Here is a 24,906-nt window from a genome sequence, read left to right as displayed (position 1 = left end):
GCTTGTGTGTTTTTTAACAGTAGCCATTGTCACGCTGAATTGTATAAATGATGGACTTACCTGTGCAGCTCTTACAAAAGACAATATTGGAAACCACTGTATCTGTTTTTGCTTGCAGGTCCTGATGTCTACTGAAAATCCAAGCCTGCTTTCACCTAAGCCAGTGGCATCTCCCGTGTGTCCTAATGACCCCGGGCCCAGAGGCGCACCAGTGGATTAAAAAGTGAGCCCTATGGTATGGGCAGCCTGTGCAGATCACTACTTCTACCTGTCCTTAAAATCAAGACAGGAGCCCACGCAGCTCTGCAGCACAGAGACATGCATAGACATGTGTCTATACAAGACACAGCCGTGAAAAGCTCTTGGTTGTCTGCAACTGCCTGTCTCTTCAGCCAGGAAAAAGCGCAGCTTTTTTTCTCCTGTTTTTGAAATCCATCCGATTTGCACACAGACTGACTTTTCTCCTGCATATGGAAGTGGATCAAATGAACCCTGATCTAAACGTACACAGTTTCGCACTTATTGCTTGGTTTTGGTGGCAGTTTGCTCCTATACGCTGAAGATGGCACTCCTTCTCTAGAAAAGGAGCCTTTTCTCTTCCAGTTCCAGGGAACAGATCCTTCAAGGCAATATGCTACTACAGAGCTCTTAGAATCCTAATATACAGCAATCAGGTCGGATAGCTGTGCTAATTAGTGTTGCTTAATTGGTGACAATAAACATGTGTCCGGTGGCATTCTGGGAATCTGACTGCAGGGGTATGCTGTTCAAGCACGGTAAGGGACAGGCCACAAGAGTAACTTGCACCTGTGACTAATCGGTGGTGGATTTTGTTTGTTTTTTTTTTTTTCTTTTCCAGTTAAACTCCTGTCAGACTCCACTGAGACTTTGTGCACGTAAAAAGCGATTGCTGAAAGGATCCCTAGGCTACCTATTCCACCTCCACACCTCTCACACCCTTGCACATGCATATTACTCCGGTTGGTAAACACGACAGCACCAGTGACCAAATAAAAAAATCCATGACAGACGGTTTACACTAGCCTCAAATAGCTGTGAGGCTGCAAAAAGGCACGTGCACAGGAAAACTGCTGTCACCTTCAATACGCTGAGGAACTGCTGACTCGAAAGTAGAGAATTTAACTCTCATGATGATGGGGAATTAGTTTATTCCCTATGAATATCTGCCCTTTAAATACACTATTTCAGAGAGTCAGTTATGTAGGTAACTTACAGAAAAGGCTGTTTGATGTTTACTCTTGGCGCAGACTAAGACATTGCTCTCACCAGCCAAAAGTGCTTTATAAAGCATCATCCTCTATAGATAGTGCTGCTGGAAATGGAACTGGGTTCTGTCTAAAGTACTTCTGTAAACATTTACTCCGTAACAAACTTTTTGCAGCTATGCCTGAGATTCATTAGATGTTTTCTTTCCTGCTTGTAGTTTCTCAAAAGAATTTTTTGCTGGATAAAGTCATTGAAAGAATGTTTTGTGTTTTTATTGTGCAAAACCTGCTAGTAAGAAATATTAAATTGACAGCATAGGTACAACGAATTTGATTTTCAGAGTAGATGTGAACTGAGATAAGAAAAAAAAACCCCAACTACTATCCCATTAATGTAACAATGAAAACTCATCAACCACAGGTAGTTTTCATCAAATAATTGTAGTGAAGGCCTACAGATAAGAATTATGCACCAAATAATTTCATGTCAGGAATCAATGACCAAATTTACTCACAGATTATTTGCAACTATATTCTAGAATATGTGTTCTGAGCAAGTCACTCAGCTGCTTCACTGAGCGTGATATGTTTATACCCTTGGCCTGCCGAGTTTCCATAGTGGCATGAAAGACAAGTCTTTGCTTTTGAGATACCACAATTATGCACAGAGCAGTAATGTGTTTTGTGTTCTTCTGACCAAGTACGCTGACACGTAACAAGCGAATTATGAAGACTATGTCAGTGAAAATGAATACATACATGCAGCCGGTGACATGTCATACCAAGGAGATACATGCCTAAGCTGGATTCTCTAAGGCTCTTAGGATGTCAGATTTCTTTCTCTCCCTTGCTGCACTACTCAATAACCTAAGGCAGAAAGCTTAGCTTTAAAATGAAGAATAGTCTGTTTCTAATCTCCCTCCCCATTAGTCACCATACGAATGGAGACAAAAATTAACACAGCCACTGCTGCTTCCAAAATCTTGTACAAAAATAAATCAGTAGGTCCTTCTGGCAGTCTCAAAAATCTTGAAGATTCCTCTGCAAATTCCCCTTTCATTTCTTGATTTCAACAGAAACATTCGGTCCCCATTACCAAGACTTGTGTCTTGGTCAAATTCAGAAAGGAATGAAGTTCTTATTCTCTTTCCTTGGAACTGCTATTTGGAATCCATTCCATCTCCATCCTCTTTGTTTGGATTTGTTTACATTTTTTTCTTTTTTTTTGTCCAAAGGAAATGCATTGGCAGTGCAAACAAAAAGTAGATATCATGAAACACACACCCCAACCCCAAATAGCACGTGATCACCTCAGCATTTCAAAAGGGTCTCCCGAGATGTTATCTGCACGCACAAGATTCCACTGTCATGTTGGGATACACCTTAAGAACCACGTTTTTATTTTCGTCGAAAAATAAGATACTAAGAGAAGACATTTTGTCAGGAATGCAGCAAGGCTCGGGAATGCCTGGGACAACCCCGACGGCTCTCACTATGCTCTGGATGGTGGCATGGTTGGATGGCTTCAACGCCTGCAAGAGAAATATACAGCAGAAAATGTAACTGCACCCATGTAGGACCCACATACTATAGAACAAAACTGGTTTTTTGAGGAAGGGCCCTGTGGAGACCCCACAGCTAACTAGCTGTAAAATCTGTCTTCCACTCAACCATTTCCACTTGTCACCACAGCTGCCCTGAGACAGCTGCAGGGAATGTGCATCTGGTCTCGTTCTTTTGGTCACTGGATGCGAGTGTCGCTCCACTGCTTTCAGCTGAAGTGTCCTGCTGGGGACAGGGCCTCGGACTCTCTGTAGGATGTGCCTTCCAAGGAAAACGCCCAGGCAGCAGACCTTGCAGCAAGGTGTACCTACAGGTCAAGGTAGTCTCTTCTGAGAGAATTAAATTACACGTGAGCTGCAATTTAGTCATAAAAGTTGTTCAGCTGGGAGGGAGGCAGTCAGCATGCTAGCAGGCTGAGTCATTAGGGGAGCAAAAGAAACATATCTTGCAGGCTGGGAAGTTTGACTGGTGGAATGCGAGTGTGTCAGGAAAAACAAAAGCAGATAAACTGTGTACAGATGATAGAACGGAAGTACTTTATACCACAATGCTAACTGGTCCAGTTTGCTCTTGTGCAAGGTTAGGTTGTTTTGCTCATTCTTCCATACCAAATCACTTCTCATCTGTAGCACACATCATCAGTGACATTGCTAACCCTAACTGAGACCCCAAATCCCATGTCAGTTGTACCTCATACTAAGGTGACATTTTTCTCCAAAGAACAGTTTCCATGGATTTACATGGTAAATAGGAGCACACTTTGGTTTGCTATGAACAAAAAGCGAATCTGACCAGTGAGGTCACAAAACCAGAATACCTGAATACATTCATAAAAATAAAAATGAACATGTCCAGAAATAAAACCCACTGAGTTTTACCTCTGAACCCCCAAACCTTTCCAAATCCAGCTGTCTGTAAGAAAGACAGGCAACCATGAAAAAGGGACAAGATGCAGTTTTCAGTCAAAGACTTTTGGTTTTGTAAGAGTGAAACTTTAACAATGCTTTTTAGAGGTCTTCTTACATGTAGAACCTGGGAATCACATAGTTCAATATGCTCAGTCATATGCCAGAGAAATACATGGAACAAGATCATCTGGGCCAAATGTGCAATTGGCAGTTTTGCTGTGGCGAGAGATGATTTGCTTTTGGAAAAGTCAGTCCTAAGGGTTAGATAGCTACCTACCTGAGGTGCAAGTCTTAATGACCTTGCACGCAAAAAATGCAGGAAGAACTGTGAGATTCTGGCTCATTGTATCGTTTGCGTAGCATGTTAGTGCATTTAGCAGTAACTGCTTCCAATTCTGCTGTCAGTACACAGGGATGTCTAACCTGTCCCTACTTACGGCAACATAGCTCACAACTAATGCCAGCTGTACTTTCCTTCTTTCTCATGGAGACAGCTGTTCCCTGAATTCCAACAGAAATGGATCAGAATGGACCATAGCGAGCTGCTGAAACTAGTCTCAAGAGAGAAACGGAACCATTTGACACAGAACTGAAAAGGATTCACTGAGGAGCATTCAGATATTCTTTATGTACATGTTAGACCTAAGATTTGAATGTTTTTTCTTCTGCTCATGAGGAACCTATTTCACCTGCAGGAGGGCTGAGCAACAAACAGTGCCAATCCTGCACATCCCTTGTTTCTGTTTACCCTCTGAGAGACTCAGAATTTTCTCAAGCATACTCATGATCCAAGTCCCTTTTAAATACAGACATTATAGAGAGCCTGATCTTTTTTCCCTGCTGCTTTTTAAGTTTACTATCGTAACTTATCAGATGAATGAGATGCAAGGGTGCGGTGATACTCTGTTTAAAATACAAATGCAAAGCTTATTTGCACCATCCTCTTCATGGCTGTAGGTTTCCCAGAATAGTTACAAAGACATTACTCTCCATCTAGGTAGATGATCTCAAGAAAGACATTTCTGTTTGTTTGTTTGTTTTGAATTCAGGAGTACCTACACTCCTCACCAGTAGCTGACAGGGATTTAAAAAATGTCTTAGATTAGTACACAATTCAAATATCTTTATCATTTCTGCCTGCAAAAGGAAGTGAAAGCTCCGGTGGCATCCAGGCTTGTTTCCTCACTCAGCTGCAGTGCAGCTTTCTCCAAAAGAATCACTGGGAACCAAACAGATCTCCTGAGCCTGCTGATCGGACATCAAAAGGTAAAACATCTACTGAGACCCTATTTCCCATTGCCAGTAGCACTGGGATTAAAAACAGGTCTCCGCATATGCCATGTTAAGGTCTCATCGGAAACCCTTTCCTTCAGATATGGAATCTGTACCACTAAGATGCTAAATTGTACAGAACTGATTTCCAGTATTGCTCGGTTAGCAGTGGGAATAGCCTGGACACATTCTGTCATTGTATGATAAAAGAAGTATCTCTGTTTGATACGGGTATTGTACAATACAGAACATCCTCCGTACTGACTTGAAGTCTGTCTTGAGTACATTGCCCCTGGCCCTTAAGGTGCACTCTTGAGGATAACCAGCTTTGGCTTAACTCGGTTTCTACCAGTGCAAATTTAACTGTGACTGGAGTAAAATCTGAAGGCGTGCGCTTCTCAGAAAACCGAAATCCCCCTTGGAGTATTGAACTGGCATAATGCCCTGCACAAGACGGGTGAGTTAGGCCATTGACTGTGGGCAGCCTACACTCTATCCAGCACATAGTTATGAAAAGCAGGCAGGTATTTTCTTTTAGGAGGGGAGAAGCAGGAGAGGCTGAGAGGAGCAGCAGGAGGAAATCATGCTGAGCTGACTCCGAACTGCCAAATCTGTGAATGAGTCCAGCTGTGGCTCAGACTGCACCTGCTAAGCTGCACACATCCTTGGGAGACTGGCTGTTGAATTTCATCAGAGATGTATTATGAGCAGGGCAAATTATGTCAGTTGCAAGCTTTCACTCCTGACCTGGGAGAGGGTCTGCCTAGCCTGTGTGTTCTGCGGCATTACACAAGCCCAACACATGTGGGTTTGACAGCAGTCAAACCAGATAATTGAAACCAGGGGAAACGGTAAGGTCAGAAATTTGGAAGTGGAAAGGAGTGGGGGGGAAGAGGCACATCTGTTCCTAATTACCCAACAGGCTGTCAACTTTAGGAGCTCACCCTGAGCAAGGCAACATTATATGCCCATAGGCACAGATTAGTTTGTTACTATCTGAAGGCACTCTGCTGGACCTTGTACTAACAAACAAGGAGGGACTGGTTGAGGATGTGAAGGTTGGAGGTAGACTTGGCTGCAGTGACCATGAAGCGGTGGAGTTCAGGATCCTGTGTGTAGGAAGCAGGGCGATAAGTAGGATCAAAACCTTGGACTTCAGGAGAGCTAACTCTGGCCTCTTCAAGGAGCTACTGGGAGGAATCCCGTGGGCCAGGGCTCTCGAAGGTAGGGGGGTCCGAGAGTGCTGGTCGCTGTTTAAACATCACTTCCTCCATGCTCAGGAGTGGTGCATCCCCCTGAGAAAGAAATCTACAAAAGGAGGCAAGAGACCAGCATGGATGAACAAGGAGCTTCTAGTGGAGCTCAGGTGGAAGAGAAAGGCCCATGGAATGTGGAAAGAGGGACAGGCCACTTGGGAAGAATACAGGAATGTTGTCAGAGCATGCAGAGATGCAACGAGGAAGGCCAAGGCCCACCTGGAATTGAAGCTGGCAAGGGATGTCAGAAACAACAAGAAGGGCTTCTTCAACTACATCAGTAGCAAACAGAAGACTAGGGACAATGTGGGGCCACTGCTGAGTGAGGTGGGTGTCCTGGTGACAGAGGATGCAGAGAAGGCAGAGTTACTGAATGCCTTCTTTGCTTCAGTCTTCAGTGCCAAGGCCAGCCCTCAGGAATCCCAGGCCCTGGAGATAAAAGAGAGGAAGCCTACAGAGAGGATGACTTTCCCTTGGTTGAGGAGGACTGCATGAGGAATCACTTAAGCAATCTGGACGCCCACAAATCCATGGGCCCCGATGGAATGCACCCATGAGTGCTGAGGGAGCTGGTGAATGTCGTTGCTGAGCCTCTCTCCATCACCTTTGAAAGGTCCTGGAGGACAGGAGAGGTGCCAAGGACTGAAGAAAAGCCAATGTCACTCCAATCTTCAAAAAGGGCAAGAAGAACCCAGGGAACTACAGGCCAGGCAGCCTCACCTCCATCCCGGGAAAGATGATGGAGCAACTCATTCTAGAGGTCATCATCAAGCAAGTGGAGGAAAAGGAGGTTATCAGGAGTACTCAACATGGATTCACCAAGGGGAAATCATGCTTAACCAATCCGATAGCTTTCTCCGATGGTGTGACTGGCTGGGTAGATGAAGGGAGAGCAGTGGATGTTGTCTACCTAGACTTCCGCAAGGCTTTCGACACTGTCTCCCTTAACATCCTCCTAGGGAAGCTCAGGAAGTGTGGGCTGGATGAGTGGTCGGTGAGGTGGATAGAGAACTGGCTGAATGGCCGAACTCAGAGGGTTGTCATCAGCGGTGCTGAGTCTAGTTGGAAGCCTGTAACTAGTGGTGTCCCCCAGGGGCCAGTACTGGGCCCAGTCTTTTTCAACTTCTTCATCAATGACCTGGATGAAGAGTTAGAGTGTACCCTCAGCAAGTTTGCTGGTGACACAAAATTGGGAGGAGTGGCTGGTACACCAGAAGGCTGTGCTGCCATTCAGCGAGACCTGGACAGGCTGGAGAGTTGGGCACAGAGGAACCTGATGAAGTTCAACAAGGGCAAGTGCAGGATCCTGCACCTGGGGAGGAACAACCCCAGGCACCAGTACAGGCTTGGGGCGGACCTGCTAGAGAGCAGCTCTGCAGAAAGAGACCTGGGAGTGCTGGTGGACGACAAGTTGACCATGAGCCAGCGGTGTGCCCTGGTTGCCAAGAAGGCCAGTGGGATCCTGGGGTGCATCAAGAGAAGTGTGGCCAGCAGGTCGAGGGAGGCTCTCCTTCCCCTCTGCTCTGCCCTGGTGAGGCCCCATCTGGAGTACTGTGTCCAGTTCTGGGCTCCCCAGTTCAAGAAAGCTGAGGAGCTACTGGGGAGAGTCCAGTAGAGGGCTTCGAGGATGATGAAGGGACTGGAGCATCTGTCCTATGAGGAAAAGCTGAGGGAGCTGGGCTTGTTCAGTGTGGAAAAGAGAAGGCTGCGAGGGGACCTTATAAATGCTTATAAATATCTCAAGGGTGAGTGTCAGGAGGACGGGGCCAGACTCTTTTCAGTGGTGCCCAGCAACAGGACAAGGGGCAATGGGCACAAACTGAAGCATAGGAAGTTCCAGCTGAACATGAGGAAGAACTTCACTCTGAGGGTGACGGAGCCCTGGCCCAGGTTGCCCAGGGAGGCTGTGGAGTCTCCCTCTCTGGAGATATTCAAGACCCGCCTAGACACGGTCCTGTGCAGCTTGCTGTAGGTGACCTTGCTTCGGCAGGGGGGTTGGGCTAGATGACCCACAGAGGTCCCTTCCAACCCCTAACATTCTGTGATTCTATGGTTATAGTATCATTTTGCAAACATTGTCTTATTAGTAGCACCAGATACTATGCATGGCTCAAGAATAACGCAAGGCTCTGGAAGACGCTCACTTCACCTTTTTGTATAATTTAGCTTTTAATTATCTTTAGACAACAAGGTCATTTTGGTTTTACTAAAAAAACGCACAAAAGGAACAACTTGAATTCCAACATGGACAGAAATATACCAATTGCTTTCAGGGAATCAGACTCACAATGGGTTTCGGTAACCTGCTATCTTAACAAACTAGCTGCCTCTGCAGTACATGGCAGCGAATACTCAGCTTCACAGTGCCTAAATAGCTATAAAGCTCTGCTGCTATAATTCTTTACGCAACCAAGTCTGGAGAGTTTCACACAGAAAGGCTGGATTAGGCCTTTTAGTAGCAATTTGTAGAAGAAAACTGGTTATGGCCTTACAGGCCAGCGCTACAGGCTTAGTTCATGGCAATCTGACCTTTTGCTTCACGTCATCAAAGCAATTTAAACTCTGTGTGCCTACCCATCTCTCGTATTTATTTCTCACCTTTTTTCTATCATAAGCTTTTTCCAGGGCCGGGACCACTTCTAATAGTGTGTACACTCCTATCCCTGGTGGAGCAGAGGGGTGAAGAGGAAGAGGAGGAAGAACACTCCTTTGCGACTGCTAGACTCTAGTTACCATGATAATAGCCGCCAATATTGCAAGTCTACTTATTTGAGAAGATGGAGGTAAACTAGGACATCTCAGAGGCTGATGCCACTATCTGCAGGAACGCAGAACACGAATTTGGCAGAAAAAAATTTGGCTCTCTATGTTAGAAAATCTTTTGATGCACAGTCTAATGCCTCAGGGGAATTACCCTAAGACGGACAACTCACAGAAAAAGCTGGAACTCCTCTTTCACCCAAGCAGTATCTGTCAACTAGCCTTCAGCTATATGCATTGTTTGTACCTCCCTCTCATGCCTCAGAGCGTCAAACCTAAGTTTAAACTTCAATTAAACTTCATTTTGCCTCCTCAGAACCACTGCTACTAAACTCATCTCAGGACATTTTACTTGCAGGAACATTTGTATGGCTCACTGTGCTTCTTTCCAGAGGTTTGAAGTTATTCTGGGAATTAAGCCCTGAGGTTATGGAACACGTTAGGGATATTCCAGTTGCAGGTGCTAACAAAGGCCCTGTGTAAGGAATAGAAACCTTTTTATTACAGTGCTTATCATTACTCTACTTTTGATTTCTGAGAGTTTCTTTATCTCCATGAAGATACATCATGCTTTTTGCTGCTGTAGAATGTGTGTTCTCAAAGTCTCACCTCAATTCTTAGAGACTTGCTTTCTGTCTTAAATTTGTAATTTCCCAGCTTCCAACAGGATTAGATTTCAGTCAGAGCAAGGAGAGACCAGTAACAAGGGCTTCTAGAACCACTGGTTTTGAGAAAGCCTTGCTTGCTCTTGAGCATGCATATTATCGAGCAATCTGAGGTTTAATCCAGACTTTCCTACAGGCAAAGGGGGGTTCTTCCCAGTCTCTGCATCAGGCATCAGCACTACCCTGAAATATATGCTATGTATTGACTATTAAAAGAGAGCTTTTCTGCCTCAGAATGTAGAAACCTATTTTGTATGCCTGCCAAATGTTAAAAAAAAAAAAAAAAAAAAAAAAAGATTTCTAGTGACTGGGTTGAAAAGGTTATTCTCTAGCAAGTGCTAGATCCTGTGAGTTCATCAGCACCTCATGTATAATTTACTTCTTTGAGAGCCAAAAGAGCCAGAGCTGATAACCTTAGGAAACGGGAACCTAAACACTTTTGGACTTACAACGAGACACCTTCAAGCCTTTCTAAGAAGCTGCTACACATTCATCTTTTTTTCCCATCATCAGAAATACAGAAGAACTTGACTGAAATTGTCCTCCAGTAGAATCACTGATTGCCCGATGCGTAGTTGACTCTTTGCTCTGTTTGTTTTGAAATACTGATGGCAGCCCATAGCAGGCATCTCATTTTAAGTGAACAGTATTTTAAGGGCCAGGATCAGCTGAGCTGGAGACACCTTTTTGTTGTACTCCTTTGAAACGAAGTACTTTAACTCTTCTGGTTTAAGTATTATGTACCTTTTTCTCCTAAAGAAAAATCAGAGCAACACTCTTGTATGGTTGGGATGAAGTTTTTTGTAACTAAAGCCGCAACTGGAAATGCTGACCCAGTTTTAAGCAGAAGGATACAGCTGCCATTTTTATAATTTATGTGTCCTTAAAGGTAGAATGGAAGCCAGATCTGGCACTTTTAAAATTTCTAACCTGTACACCGAGTTACTGGTTTGACAGAGCATGGTTCACATCAACAATAAAGTAAAAGGCCCAATGCAATGTTTCCAAAGGTAATGACTCTATCCCTTCCTGTTCCTTTTCCTTTTTCCCTTTGATCCGAAACCTGAAAGCCTGCCACTGTAGTTGGAGGTAGTCAGGTAAGCCAACTCCTCTTTCAAAGAGGGACTTCTGACTTCCTCTGCTTGCTTTCTCTGGTTCCATCTGCTTTGGTACATTTCTCCACCTGTCATTTTCAAAAACCCTTGGGTCCTTAAGCCACTGAAATTACACATAAATTTTTGGAACTAACTGCTAAACCTTCACTGTGGGAGGAATAAAGACTTGAACGTGAGGCTACAGTTTACTGACATCTCCTGTAGGCGTTATTTGTGCATATCCCTCATTTTAAGCCAGCCTCAGATACTGCATCCTACTTTCGGGTTTGGGTAGACTCCAGGAGGGTCCATGCTGCTAATAAATGATGTTGGGCATTTGATTTTATGGAGCTGAGTTCACCCATCCTAAGTCACAGGCCTAGGAACACATCACCCTTTCTTGCTACTCATATGCAACAAGATCATAAAAAACAGAGGATATTTCAAAAGTCAGTCAGCCAAGATCCACTGCTTTTGGATCCACTTGCTCTGTCACACAAGTGATTCATTTGGCTCTTTTGCTTACACGGAGTTTCCCAACTGCTCCTATAGCTCCACAGTCTCTGCCGTTGTAACTGTCATGCACCATGAGGCACACATTTTCCCTAGAGCATGCTATGCTGACTGACTCCAGCGTGGGTCTGGCAGCAGAGACTCCTTCAAGGCGTAACAATTACTGTCTAATAAGCAATTCTCTGGATCTGGCTTGTATTATGTTTATTAAACATGTTAATAACAAGTTCACACATCATAAGCACTATTCAGGAAATGTTTTATGGCAATTTGGATTCTGGACAAAAAACTAGTGCCATGTAGTATTTTTTTAATTACCTTTACAAGCCTGTCTTTTTACTAACTGTTCTAACCACTACTCCTTGCAGCATGAGACACAGATACCGCTTTACTAGATCCAAACATGTAGCAGGTGACCAGCTACCTTTTACTGACGCGGGAAAGAAAATCCATAGTTTACCGTAACAGACAGTGCAAAAGAATCAATAAAGACCGTACCTTTGGAATTGGGAATTGGCATTCCCCTGAGCAGTAATAGGCATCAAAGGATTTAGGGGAAATAATCCACTCGCTCCAGCCAATGTCTGCAAAATCCACCTTGAGATAGCGCCGGGCACAATACCTTGGCTCATTCCACTGCTTCCTCCTCGCCTTCTTCAGCGTTTGCTCATCGAACTGGAGAGTCTGGCTCTTCTGGTGATGATTCTTCCTCTGCTTTTTCTTACTCTTTGCCCTCTCTGTTAACCGTGGCTGGAAGGTTTTGTAGGGTTTTCTGTCTTCCCATCTCTCATCCTCATTGTACTGGTACTCAGCTCCTGGAAGCTCATTGTTCTGCAACGGCAACAGGACGTTTGCAGAGCGTTTTCGCCGCTGCTTGCCGAAGCTGCTCCTCACATGGTTTTCTGGCCGGGGAAAGACCCTTGACAGAGGATGACGGTGCCCTTGCAAAGTGGAGACAACACTCTCTGGCTCTGAAATAGCAGAATCATTGGCATAAATCAGAACATAGGGTTCATACCGAGAAGGTGCCCTTTTCCAAGGGCGATGGCTGCTCAGATCCATTTTGACACCAATCAGGAGTTCATTGTTTTGTTTTGCTTCATACAGGAGCTGAGTGATATCCTTCCACTGCCAGGAAAGGACATCCTGGTAAGCAGTGGACACATTTATCAGGTAATGTCCCAGACTCCGAGTCCGGTTCCCAACAGAAGGAAAGGTCCAAACTGAAAGATGTATCTGAATTTCAGGTTTCCTGTGCCCATGATGAGAATAGCCTCTGGACTGGGAACAGTTCCACTTAGCGTGCAGCAGATCACCAATATAATAATACACTGAAGCTGACAAGATGTTTTCAGACTCAGTGAGTGACGTCAAGTTAAAAACGTACATCTCCTGGCTTTCAGGGCTCCCTAGAAGAAGAAATACTTAGATAAGAATGTGGGCATTTCAAAACATTATAGAGAAAGATCGAGCACATTTCTTTCTAAGTTCATGTGAAATTTCCACGCATTGCTGTGGGAACAGGTTTAGGCCACTATTCAGAAAGATAACCAAGCTGGTAAACTGGTGATGGTAAATGACGCAGTTTCAATCTGTTTTCCTCGTAATACCTATCTCCATCCAGAAATAGTCACACATTTCCTACCGGTCCTCCGACTTCAGGAAACAAACTAGGTCACAGGAACACAGCTCAATAACAGATGCACTGAAGACTTTATCATCCAGAAATTTGAGCAACTACATGGTAAGGTTTTGCTCTTTTGTTTTCCTCTTTCTGTAACACTTCCAAACCCCTCCCTCTCAAAATGCACTCTAGATGACTATAGCTGCTCTGTCCTGACTAAAGAATTGTCTTACTTTGTCCAAGACAATTGGGACATCAATGGGACATCAACTGCACTGAACCATGCCTTAGCCCACACCTAGCTGAAGCTGGAGAAAGGCTTCCACTTGCTTCACTACGCACCGGATTGTCTGTAAACTTCCACTATCCTGCTAAGCCACAGCCTCAGCTGGAAAGAAAAGATTTGCTTCCCTACTAGTAGAGGCTCAATGCGGCACTGAGGAAAAGTCTGGACTGAAATGGGGCATGATTCTCAGTGTTGCCACAGACTTTCAAGTGTACTGCCAGGAAGTCACTTCAGCTCTGACTGCAAAATCGTTCAAAGCAAAAAAAGCCTAGCTGGTTCTTTTAAACCTTCCACATTGCTCCACTGTGATCCAAGCATCACCTACAAGACAGGGACTTTGGGGCCTGGGTGGCATTTACTCTTAGCTTCTAAAGATGTCAAAGAGACTATTAAAGAGGGACCCAAAACCATGTAACACTTGGTACAGGTACCTATGTATATCAGGATGCAAAATAGGTAAGTACTACATATGTCAAAAGCTAAACGAAAAGTCAAATTGAAATATTCCTGTGTTACGAAGGATGTTTCCTCTTGATATTAACCATTCTTCCATTACAAGACCACCAATTTATTGGCCCCTCCAGTGGTCAGTGACCTCTGCGTGTACAGCTGGGTCTTCGGAACCCAGAGACCTTCACAACAGCAAGGTTAGAGTTGGGCACAGAAGGAATTACACAGTTATTGACAACAGCCTTGCACACAAAGAAGGAATGTGGCTCGCCTCTAAAGATGTGGCAAACAGAAACACCACAACAGAAGCACTGTTTAATTGTTTTTAAGGCTTGGCTGTTAGCCCTGGAGAAACAGACAATTCACCATTTATAGTGAGCTAAAGACACACAGGTTGTTCTGACAGCCTTTTGGCTAAGTCAGACACTAATTATAACTGAAGGTTCCTTCTAGAATAATCACGCCCAGGACTGCTTCAATTACACTGGGTAAATTTAGTCATCCCACCTAGGACATGTCATCAATTTTCATGCCAGTCAAGAGTTCGAAAGTATTTACTAGTACAGCTGAAGGTAGGTGGACAGTACTAGAGCAACCCCAATTACCAGAAGAAAGCTAACGCAAAATGTCTTGGTTTTGGGAGGTGGTGATGGTCGCAAAATGCACCCACTTGCCTCTGCACAGAGGAAAACAAGCCAAGGACAACCCTTCTTCATGGTCGGGATGTTACAGTATTGATTAGGAAGGATGTGGGGGACAGTGGGTTTTCTGCAGCTGTGAAATGAGAAGTCGTCAGCCTAACCACAGGTATCTTGCACAAACCCAAAGATGCACTCCTAAAACAGGCTGATCTGTGAAAACAGATGGCTGATTACTTTAATCCCCTGTAGGGTGCTATAGAAAGACTTGGGGGTAAGTAATTTTTGTTTTAGAATTTCCTGCTTGGACTGCAGTTACGTCTGTCCTTTAGGGTGAGAGAAATATAGATGCAAATGTTAAGCTGCTAGTGAGAGCTATAAAATCAGGCTGTATGGAAAAGTCAAATATAGTTAAGGAAAGGTATGGTCTGCAGCCCCCCAAAAGGCTGGAAATAACCCAGCACCTTAGGAAAACAACAGAACATGCAGTTAAATGCTTCTTTGACATCATGGTATGTGAAAACCCTGTCCACAAGCTGAAGTCACAGTTTACAGAATTTTGCAAGAGTTTTTATCTTTTTCCCTTTTTTTTTTTTTCTTTAATTCCAAGCCACGACAAGCATAGAGATGTCCATGGACTAGGACATGCCCACTTCCACTCTCAAAATATTGTATTAAGTGCCCTGCCCAAGCAAGTGAAAACATAATTTCCAGTAATGATCTTTCAAAGATTTTGACAGCTTTATGTTCTGGGTGACATTCTGTGCCTCCAGCCTGTGACACCCCAACTGCTAGTGCCATTCAACTAAGTCCAGCAAAAGACTGTATTCTCCCTCTGCCTCCCCATCCCCACCCCAATAACCTAAGCAGACTCATCTTCTGAAACTTTTTTCTCATCAATGTTCTGATACATTAAAAATGCAGGAACTGCTCCCACTAGATAGACAGAACCCTCCTCTCCAATCATGTATTGTTTCATGAAATTAGGGAAAAAACAACATAGACTTTTCTCAATGAAACAGGGGAAAAAAAGGCCAAACAGTTTATGGAAGATACCCTTGTTTGCACATTCAGCCCAACCTGATGGTGGATCACACAGGTAAGTTCCCGACAGCTGAAAACTAACATACCAAACCCATCCCTTTTCTACTTGTTACTTATGCCTGGGAAACTAGATTTTCTCTGAATTCGATCCTACTTTTAATTCCTCAAGCCAAAACCAGCTGTTTATTACGTTTGTTGTTTGTACTAAGCACACTTGAGGACCTGAACTCTGCTTGCTTTGTAATCGCTAATATATTAAGGTTAACATGTAACTGGGCAGAGCCCTATGTAGGTTCCTCAGTCTTAGGAACCAGAATTTATGGTGTCTCATGAGTGCCTGTTAAAGAAGTCATTATTTGAATCACTGTGTATGTTGAATGACAAGTTTTGGTTTTAATTTTTAGTAAGAATTCCACTTCACAAATACTGCCTGTTCTAAATTGGCATATTGTAGTGGAACACAAAACAAGCTGCTTTTGTTTATAAAAAAAACCCTAGATGGCGTAAAACAGACACAGGAGGAATATACAGTTTTGATTAGAAGCAAAACTCAAGAAGCCACTCTCAGCATTCAACGCCACCCCCAAGTCCAAGTACTTGCAGTAGGTGGTGCTATTTTCTTACTGAAGGACCTCCAAACTCAAACGGCGGCCAAGAGTTTTCCTATCGTTCAGTCTGCAAAATCATCTTGAAACCAGTTACTACTGGCCAGCACAGATGATGTCTACGGATTTGCTGGCTTCCAGCTCAGAAAAACCCAACCGTATGACCTGGGTTTCTGTCACAACTTAGGAACACTGTGTCACATACATCCATTGTGTGACAGCAGTATCTGACTCTCGGATGCGAACAAAGCACTGAAGCAAGCAGTCATTACCTTTAAAAAGGACAGACACATCACAGAAGATTAATCTTTAACATATCTACAAAAGCACCTTTTCCTCAGGAAAATCTCATTTCGCTTGAATGAAACTTTGTCCTTAAACCCAGAGGACAGAAACTGCTGAAAATCTGCCCCCACAATAACGTAGTTTAAACTATTAGCCAAGGTCAGGAGCACAGCTTAAACATTCCAACAATATCAGGAGGTATTGAGTAGCATCTAACCAAATTTCATTGTGATGTGGGAAGCTTTCCATGAGCCTCATCCAGCTTGCTCTACTGACACCAGTGAAGTTTTACTGACTGATGTGATCTGAGGCTTTAGTCTTTACAAGGACTTACACTGATAACTCCTCTCATATAAACAGTCTGATTGACTGATTTCCCCTCTCTCTAATCCCCAAGAACCCCAAACAAAACCCAAGCCAAATGTAAGCAGGACTTTAATTCTAACACCTTGACAGTGTTCAGTAAATGGTATTTCCTAGGATGCTGCCATCAATAGCTCCATGTTAAATGGACGGAGAGGAGGGGGCCAAACTACAGGGAGAAGTCCATCAACAATTGCTCAGCAGCCAGTGCAAAGAGGCAGACTGACTAAACCCAGCTAAGGCCTCTGACCAGTTTGCCCTCTATAACAAGACCTTTAAGGTCTCAAAGGCAACAAGATCTCCTTGCAACAAAGCCCTCTCTGTCTAGAAGGATAAAGTCAGCTTGGCAGGTGAAAGAAAGTAAAAGATAGGCCCAGAAACCTACGCCCTAGAAGATCATGGCATCTTAACAGCTTTCTTCTTCGGTTTTCAATACCGAACAAAACCAGTGAGAACAGCAGCTTTGCAGCAGCTTTATTGGTGCTAGTTGCCCAGACAAGAAATTCTCTGTTGCAGACACAGACAAGGATCTGATGCTGCAATACGACCCTTCAGAGGGATGCTGGACAGAAGGCCCCCCTCTGCCTGGGCTGGCTCTTAGGGCACAGCAGAAGCGGGAAGGTCTTACGAACCCAGGGTGTCCCTGTATTGCAGGCAGCTGCTGGAGCAAACTCACAGTCAGGTCCACCACCTCACTGCCTGGCAAGATGCTGTCTGCTGTCTCTGAGCAGCTGTACTTAGTAAAACTCGTGTTCATTTGCAGCAGTATACAATGCAATTCAGTGGCAACTCAGTATTATTTGAGCAGCAGCAACGTCTCTGGCTCGCTTCACACTTCCCAACTGTACGAGCAGCAGATTTCTACCCAAGCACCACTACCTGAGTAAGTCTTTTAGTTCTTTCTTACCTAAAGTGAGTTCTGCTAACTCAGCTTTGCTCTTTTGTAGTACAAAATAGGAAGCACAGAAGACTTCTCAGCAACAAAGCATGTAAGGAGGAGACGATTTAAGAGGAAACAAGCAAAGGAAAAATACATGCAACAGAGCTACGTGCAAGGAATACACTGCTACCTTCCACACACTCTGAGGCCACATTTTAATGGCAATCTCTGCTCCTCTTCAAGGGATTACTGTATGTTGCTGCCAGCCTGATGAGGAATTTTCAAGACCAAGGTCTGCATGACAGAGGTGTTTTGAATTGCAATAAGTAAGGCATAGTATCACTGCACCGCTAGTATCGCTTACTTCTACAGTGTAGCGCTTTTGAGCAGCAGCCATGAGCTGAGCAGAAAAGTACTTGATGAGGAGAACATCTCATTGTTTTTATTCATGTAGAATGTAATCTGGAAGGTATACGCAGTCAAATGGATAGGCTACAGATTTATTGGCCTTGTCACCCCGTATGCAAGTCATTATTCACCTGTGCGCTCTCCTCTCACATTAATGAAATCCAGACCCCAACAGCACCATGTCAAAGCTTGTACTGGGCCAGCATCACTTCCCCAGTCTCCCACACAAGTGACAACAGAGCTCTCCAGGGTGGGGGGAGAGGGGAGGCACGGTGTCTCCAGGCCTAAAGCAGAAAAGCCTTACTCTATTGCACAGGTGGTTGTCACCCAGACACCAAGACAGGGTGTGCTGTCACTCACTGTCTGGGGTGATGCCAGCTTATTTACTGATAGCTCAGACCAGAAAGCAACCAAGCTCACAGCACTACAGCTGAAGTACTTGTACCGCTGAATCTTCAGGCATGGCCCATGCTGCCTCACCTACTTGCAATCACAGAATCACAGAATGGTACAGGTTGGAAGGGACCTCTGTGGGTCATCTAGTCCAACCCCCCTGCCAAAGCCCACAGCTGTATGGACTGCCTGTTACTTGAATCAGAGAGGTATTTTAAGAAAAAGCAGTAGGTCTGTGGAGACTGACATCACTGTCATGAACATATTGATGTTACAAGGGGCATTTCCAGGCACCAATAAGCTGGAACGAGTCTGCTAACATGTGGTGTGTTTACCTTTATAGAGGTAACTGACATCTTTATGGACTGCCAAATCTATCCCACGGGTGAAAAAGGATGCAATAACGAGGACTATTTAGTTATATAGTCATCACTAGCCATCATTTAAATGAGATATTAAAGTAGTGCCCTTGTGCCAGCCCACAGTTAAGAATGTATCAGTGTTTCCACTGTAAAACTTCATTTTCATGAGTTCATAGCCCAGCTACAAAAATTCACTCTGAGCTGGAAATGGGAATAAGTTCCAGAACAGGAACATAAATTTGGAAGCCAGATTTCTTCTCCCACCTTTGCTCTTACTTGATTGCCGCTTCCCCCTCACCAATCTGAGTATTTTGCAAAAGAAAAATACAGGATCCAGGTCTCTCTCTTTAAAGAGTGTACAACTTGGTGCCAAACTGGTTTCATTCATTCTTTTTGCAAAGCAGATAAGGCCACAGCAGCTAGTAACTTGATACAGAAAAGTAAAACGCCCACCACTCTGATTAAAGCTATCAGCTACTTAAAGAACTTCAAGAAGCAGTGATGGTGCATACTCAGGATCTAACTTACATGTGGATTTTATGATATGAAAACCACAAATATGCACATCACACAGCATACATGGGCTGCACAGTGGGCAAATGATCTCTCTTCTACATATTTTAAGCAGAAAGACCACAGCAGGTCTGAAAACTAACCACAATACCAAGCTTGAAGCTAGTATAAGCTAAGCAAGTAAGGAGGCTGCATCAATAAAGTACACAAATCTGGGAAAGCGAATGCGAAGAGCCGACCCTACTCCTTCTCAGAGTCATGATCAATTCCACTTCAGCTGGTGGCAGTAGGTCAGCTGCATGAAAACCAAACTGTGCACAGTATATCCCCCTGAGGCCAAAACTCTTCACATGTGAAGTGACATGCTCTAGAAACTGTGACCAGCTGGGGACTGTGAGAACAGGCCATCCACATGCACAACAGCACAGCAAGACAGGTGGCAACAGAAGCCAGAAAATTGAAATTTCGGGTCTGGACCTGAGAGGCCAAACCTACAGATCCTGCCCATTTGCCTTAGAGAAAGTTTGCAGATTTCGTCCCAGCCTGCCCAAATCATTGCTTAATGGTTTTCAAGTTCCCTCTGCCTAAAAACTACTACTGCATCTTATTTACAGAGGTACAGCAAAAAAACCCAAACCAAGCAAAACCAAAAAAACCCCACACAAACCCAACCCCCCACTCTCACCGTCTCCTGCCTGAACGTTTTTAAAGCTCTCGATTACAAAAGACCTTTAATGTTACTAGAGCTCAAAGAGGCTAGGATTTGGTCCGTACTGGTTTTTGCAGGCTGATGGTGGCCAGTGACTAGCTGGTTTCTCTGTGTAGGACTTGGTTTCCCCTGTTTGCGTAGGCATTTCATACCACAATAAAAGAAAGAAAGGCATTTTGAAAAGGAGGAGAACACAGCTCTTTAACCACAAGAATTGGCCTAGAGGCAGGTGTAATACCCAAAATTACTTGAAATTCAGTCAATAAAAAAGAGTTTAAAGTAATTTCTGACTGTATAGCTTTACTATAACATCATTAGAGGGACCCTCCAATTACAGTTGAGTTCTTCAAATGACTCATTTGCAAGACATGTTCCTTTAGCGATGCTATGATTAAGTCTCGTGTTTGAGGCTTTTATCTTTCCGCTTTCTTTTATTTATTCTGGGCTGTATCTTTCCTCCAGATCCTGAGCCTCAGAAGTTGCAGGTCAGCACACCTCTACGGGAAGTACCGAAGGTAAGCAGATTTATATCAGCCGGAGGTCTGGTCATTCGGCGGTTTCGCTAACTGGCAGGAGAAAACAACAGTCGTATGCAGAAATCAATGCACAGACTCAACCATAGTTTAAGAGTACGCTTGCCAGAACTGTCAGAGTGTTTGGCTCTAACTCACGGTACCATCTGACCTTCTTCTGAGCTGTCTTTCTAGAGTCACAAGGGGTGGAAAACCACTCACTCTTGTGCTACCTGCAGGTAAAGAACCAGAAAAGACTCTGTCTTAGGAGTTTTACTGAAGCAGAGCTCACTGCAATGCTTGGCCTAAGCAAGACAAGGGCTGCTAGTATCATCCCAGAAACATGTCACAACAATGACACAGCTGCCACAGAAATCACAGGCTGAACATCCTTTGACTCAAATACACAGAAATACATTAGAGCAGTTAAGTCAATGAGAGAGAACAGTGTGGGAATGTAATCAGATCTACTGCGAACGATGTACATCCCTACTTTACTTCTAGTGGATTTGGTGCCTGGGGTTTCTTTCAGCTTTGTCATGGGTATCAAAGGTTCCTGTTTTGCGTGACTCAAACCGAACCATTATGTTTTGAGATAGTTTAGCAAGATTAATGGAAAACAAATTTGCCTGAGTAGAAGATCACATGAGCATTCATCAAAATCAAAGGCCAAAACCCCTAGCCGAAACAACAAATCACTAATAATCCAGGCTAGCTGCGAAATCTGGTGCGTCAAGAGATTTCAGGGCAGTGTAGGACGGAAACTTCAGAGGGGCCCACGCAGGGCTGAAGCTCTTGTCCTATCCCCTCAGAGGAGTGAGCTACAGAAAGAGAAACTTGCATTTAACAGTTGTTATGATGCTTCTTTTCATTAATCACATCTTAGTTCTTCCTTGTTGGCTGTCCGTTGCAAGACCGCAGCTGCCATGTGCAACACCACTTTTCTAGGACTAGAAAAAGGGATGAGTTTGAACAAATCCTACCAGTTCTTGGTCTCATCACACAACACTCAAAAATTTGTCCGGTGGGTTACCTGGGAGATCTGTGAAAGGCCTTTCTTGTGTGCTGCAGAGGAGCCAGAAGCCCTCCAGGGGAAAAGCAAGGACAGAAAAGTTTCAGAAAAGAAACAGTTTCTCTCCTGAACATACACAATTAAATTGCAAGATGTGTGATTAAACTGCAAATGAAATCACTGAAGATTTCCTTCAAGGTCTCTTGCTGTAGAAGCAGGAGAAATGGGCAGATTCTTAGGGAAGTTCTGCTCATTGCAGACAAAAAGCTGTCTCCTGAAGGAGCTGACGGGATGGTAAAATGTGCTGAAGGACTAACAGTAACATAATTTATTAATTTAACTGATACAGCCACATTAAGGACAAGGGGAAGCCTATGGAAGACTGAAATTTGCAGCCAAGGAGTGCAACAGTGAGAGCAGCGTATCTGGAAACAAACTACCTCAAAAAGGAAGCACTGTGGATGCTCCATTTCCATCGCAGGGCTGACCAGGCATTGAGGCACAAGGAAGAAGTCAGAAACCATAAAAAGCCTTTTCACTCCCTCCACTGCCCTGAGAAACATTTAATCTAAGGGTTTTCTGGAAACGCACTTTTCTGCCATCAATAACCATACAAACTGAGCTGTTGATGCCTATGGCAAGAGAAAGACAACAGCTAACTAGTTAAATATTTTGCATAAATACTTATAAACGTGTCAAAAAATTTATAACCACTTCCAATTTATTGCTTTGGCACTTGAACTGTGAAAGTATTGGAGGAGGAGGAAAGGGATTAGTGAACAGTGTGTTTATAGGACTGCTGCCACCCAATGTCAAGTGAGAGAAGAAAAATGATCAGAAGGGCCACAGAGATGGGATTTCAACTAAAGGTCTTCTAGGTTTAAAACAATAATTATCTTTAATCAGATATGCCTAAAGGAGCAAATATCACTCTGCTGGGATTATACCCTTATACCCTCTCCCTTTTTATTTTATTATACCTCCCCCTCTTTCAGTGAAGGAACTGCTTATTTCAGAACAAAGCAACATACATTAGACTTTCTATTGCAAAAAAAGGTCATGTTAGAAAGACAAGAGAGTTCCTCTGTAGGAGCAGCAACTGGGGATTCCCAGCTCTCCATCCTCCAAAACCAGGGTCTTTATGCCTCTAGACCCTAAAGCCTCTCTTGTGGACAGAAATACTTACAGTAACGCATGATGGAGAGCATTTGTGGGGCTGAATCCTAAGAAACCAAAGCCATTCAATTACTCATAGTATTTGATCTCTGTGCAGACCTATCCTATAATAGACATCGTTGCCTTTGAAGAATCAGAAGTAATGACTTGTAAAGAAACCTAAGGAAAGTCTGGTACCCAGTTCCTCGCAGAGGTCAGATGCACAAACAGCGTAAGAATGGAGTCGGGCGATGCAGTGCCAAGACAGTGCCATCTTCCCTTTCTGCTAGGACACAGTTCTTTTGGGATGCTGCCATATTAAACACGCCCCACCCCACTCCTGAAAAATGACTTTACATTTTCATAAATCTACCTGTGCACACCAGCCTGTAATCACGGTGAGATTTAAGTGCTGCTGCCAAAGATGCTGAGATGCAGTATTTACCATGCACAAATTACGCTTCAACTGAACTCATTTGCCACTACCCCTAATTGCTAGTACTGTCACCAACGTCTCAAAATGAGTGCTCTGTAGATAGTCTAAAGGATCGCCAAACCATGTTATTGCTCTATCACATGCAAATAATCCCTTGGTTCCAACAAAAGCTACACATGCAAAACACTGATAAAAGGAGACTCCAGAGAGGATCTGTTAATTGTTCCACTTCCCTCATATGGTACTCAGATATCATATGGCAGAGATGCCACATACAGAGCTGAAGAGATAAACGTAATGTAATTAAAATATGGGTGACAATGTAAACATTACATCCCAAAACACACGACTGTTGCTGCAGCAAGCATTACTTTCCTAACCCTTTCCTCATCTTCTTCCCTACACCAAGTTCCCTGGGCACTAAACCAGAAATACTACTGAATAAGACAGCTGCTGCGCAGAACTAGCGCTGTTCAGGTATGCCAGGGGTACGAACAGACCGTTACCTTCATTTTTTGCAGAACTGAAGCCTATTTGCCTGCACAGCGTCACCGAAAGCGAGCCGCTTCGGCAGCTGGGTTAGCACGCACAGCGGCCAAGGTCTCCCAGGGGAGAGCCCTGCCCTTCCCTCGGCTCCGCGGCCGGGTCTGCGAGCCGCGGGGGGAGCGGCCGCGGGCGGCCCCATCCCGCCGCCGGGCCCCGCAGCGGGCTCGCACGCCCGGGGCGCAGCGCGCGGCTCTGCGGGCGCCCCGCGGGGCCCCTCGCAGCGCAGCACGGCCCGGCCGCGCCCCGGACTCACCTGCTGCCAGCGGGCGGAAGCCGCGCACCGTGTTGCCCTGGCGGAGCTGCAGCCCGGGCGGGCCCGGCGGGTCCCGGGGCCGCGGCGCCGCCGCCCGCGCCCCTCTGTACTGGTCGTAGAGCCGCAGCATGTGCTCCGAGACCCCGTCCCCCGGCTGCAGCCGCTCCTGCCGGCGCCGCTCCTCCTGCTCCTGCCGCTGCGCCAGGCCGTAGTCACCTGCCGCGGCCCTCGCCCGGCCGCCCCGCGCTCCTCCCGGGGCAGCTCGCCGCCGCAGCCCGACCCGGCGAGCCCTCAGCGCGTCCCCCAGCGCCAGGCACAGGCAGCCCCAGCCCAGGCAGAGGCACAGCACCCAGCGCGCTGACGCCGCCATCCCGCCCCTCCGACCCGGCTGGGCGGGCTCCGGCGACCCCCTCGCCGCGGCTTGTCCGGCCGCCAGGCAGGAGAGACCGAGACCCCCAACGCAGGTGTGTTTCGGCCAGATGCAGCCCCCAGCGGCGACAGGCGCGAATGGGGCTGCGCTAAAAATTGCAGACGGGGTTTCCTCTTTTTGGGAGAAAAAAAAAAAAAAAAAAAATAAAGTGGAGCGGAGGAAAGCGCCACGGTATAAACCGCCCGCCGCCCCCGGCGCTGGCAGTGAAGGTGCTTATTCCGCTTGCTGTGCAGGTTGTTTTCTGGCGAGGGGCGGAGATGTTGCTCTCCGCGAAGCTGGACGCCCGCTCACTGCTTCCACTGGTGCCGGCGCGGCCCGGGTGCGTTTTTGTGGGATGCGTGAGCGAGGGAGCGAGCGTGAGTGCCGGCGCCCGGGGCCGATCCTGCGATCAGCAGCCAATCGCACCGCCTCCTCGCCCGGCTCCGGCTGCGAGCGAGAGGCAAAGCGAACGGGAACACCACCCCGAGAGCGCGCACGCACACACAGGCAGCGGGAAGCTCGGCTCTCGGAAGGCAATCGCTGGCACCGACCGCGTCCCTGAGCGCAGCCGGGCAACAGGGCGGTGGGATGTTCCCCTTCCCACCTCCACCCAGCCTCTTGCAACGGCAGTAAAATAACACGATTGCAATAAAACAAAAATCACGAGTCAAGCCACATTCAGCCTTCTCCCCTTGAAAATCCTGAGGCTTGGCTGGACTCAGAGCACAATCCACGGCAGGCAGGTGGAAGGGATGCTACCCGGGCT

General features: G+C 45.5%; 1 protein-coding gene across 1 annotated transcript; it reads right to left on the bottom strand.

Annotated features, from left to right (window-relative positions):
- Positions 1–1,474: 1,474 nt before the first annotated feature.
- BMP3 (bone morphogenetic protein 3) lies at positions 1,475–24,478 on the bottom strand. Its single transcript, XM_075422076.1, has 3 exons — positions 23,732–24,478; positions 11,756–12,666; positions 1,475–2,758 (listed from the first exon to the last, which is right to left on the bottom strand). The coding sequence occupies exons 1-3, from the start codon at positions 24,099–24,101 to the stop codon at positions 2,567–2,569; spliced, it is 1,473 nt and encodes a 490-aa protein (XP_075278191.1). The 5' UTR covers positions 24,102–24,478; the 3' UTR covers positions 1,475–2,566.
- Positions 24,479–24,906: the final 428 nt, after the last annotated feature.

Source organism: Opisthocomus hoazin, chromosome 5 (assembly GCF_030867145.1).
Source record: "Opisthocomus hoazin isolate bOpiHoa1 chromosome 5, bOpiHoa1.hap1, whole genome shotgun sequence".
In the NCBI taxonomy this organism is placed as follows: Eukaryota; Metazoa; Chordata; class Aves; order Opisthocomiformes; family Opisthocomidae; genus Opisthocomus; species Opisthocomus hoazin.
The sequence above is the reverse complement of the archived record's forward strand: the minus strand, read 5'-3'. Positions and strand labels throughout refer to the sequence as shown.

Excerpts from the sequence above, each read along its gene's own strand:
- BMP3 (XM_075422076.1), bottom strand. The coding sequence starts at position 24,101 with ATGGCGGCGTCAGCGCGCTGGGTGCTGTGCCTCTGCCTGGGCTGGGGC. Across the intron at positions 12,667-23,731 it reads CTTCCGCCCGCTGGCAGCAG|GGAGCCCTGAAAGCCAGGAG; the intron begins GTGAGTCCGGGG and ends TTCTTCTTCTAG. Across the intron at positions 2,759-11,755 it reads GCCAATTCCCAATTCCAAAG|GCGTTGAAGCCATCCAACCA; the intron begins GTACGGTCTTTA and ends TTTCTCTTGCAG.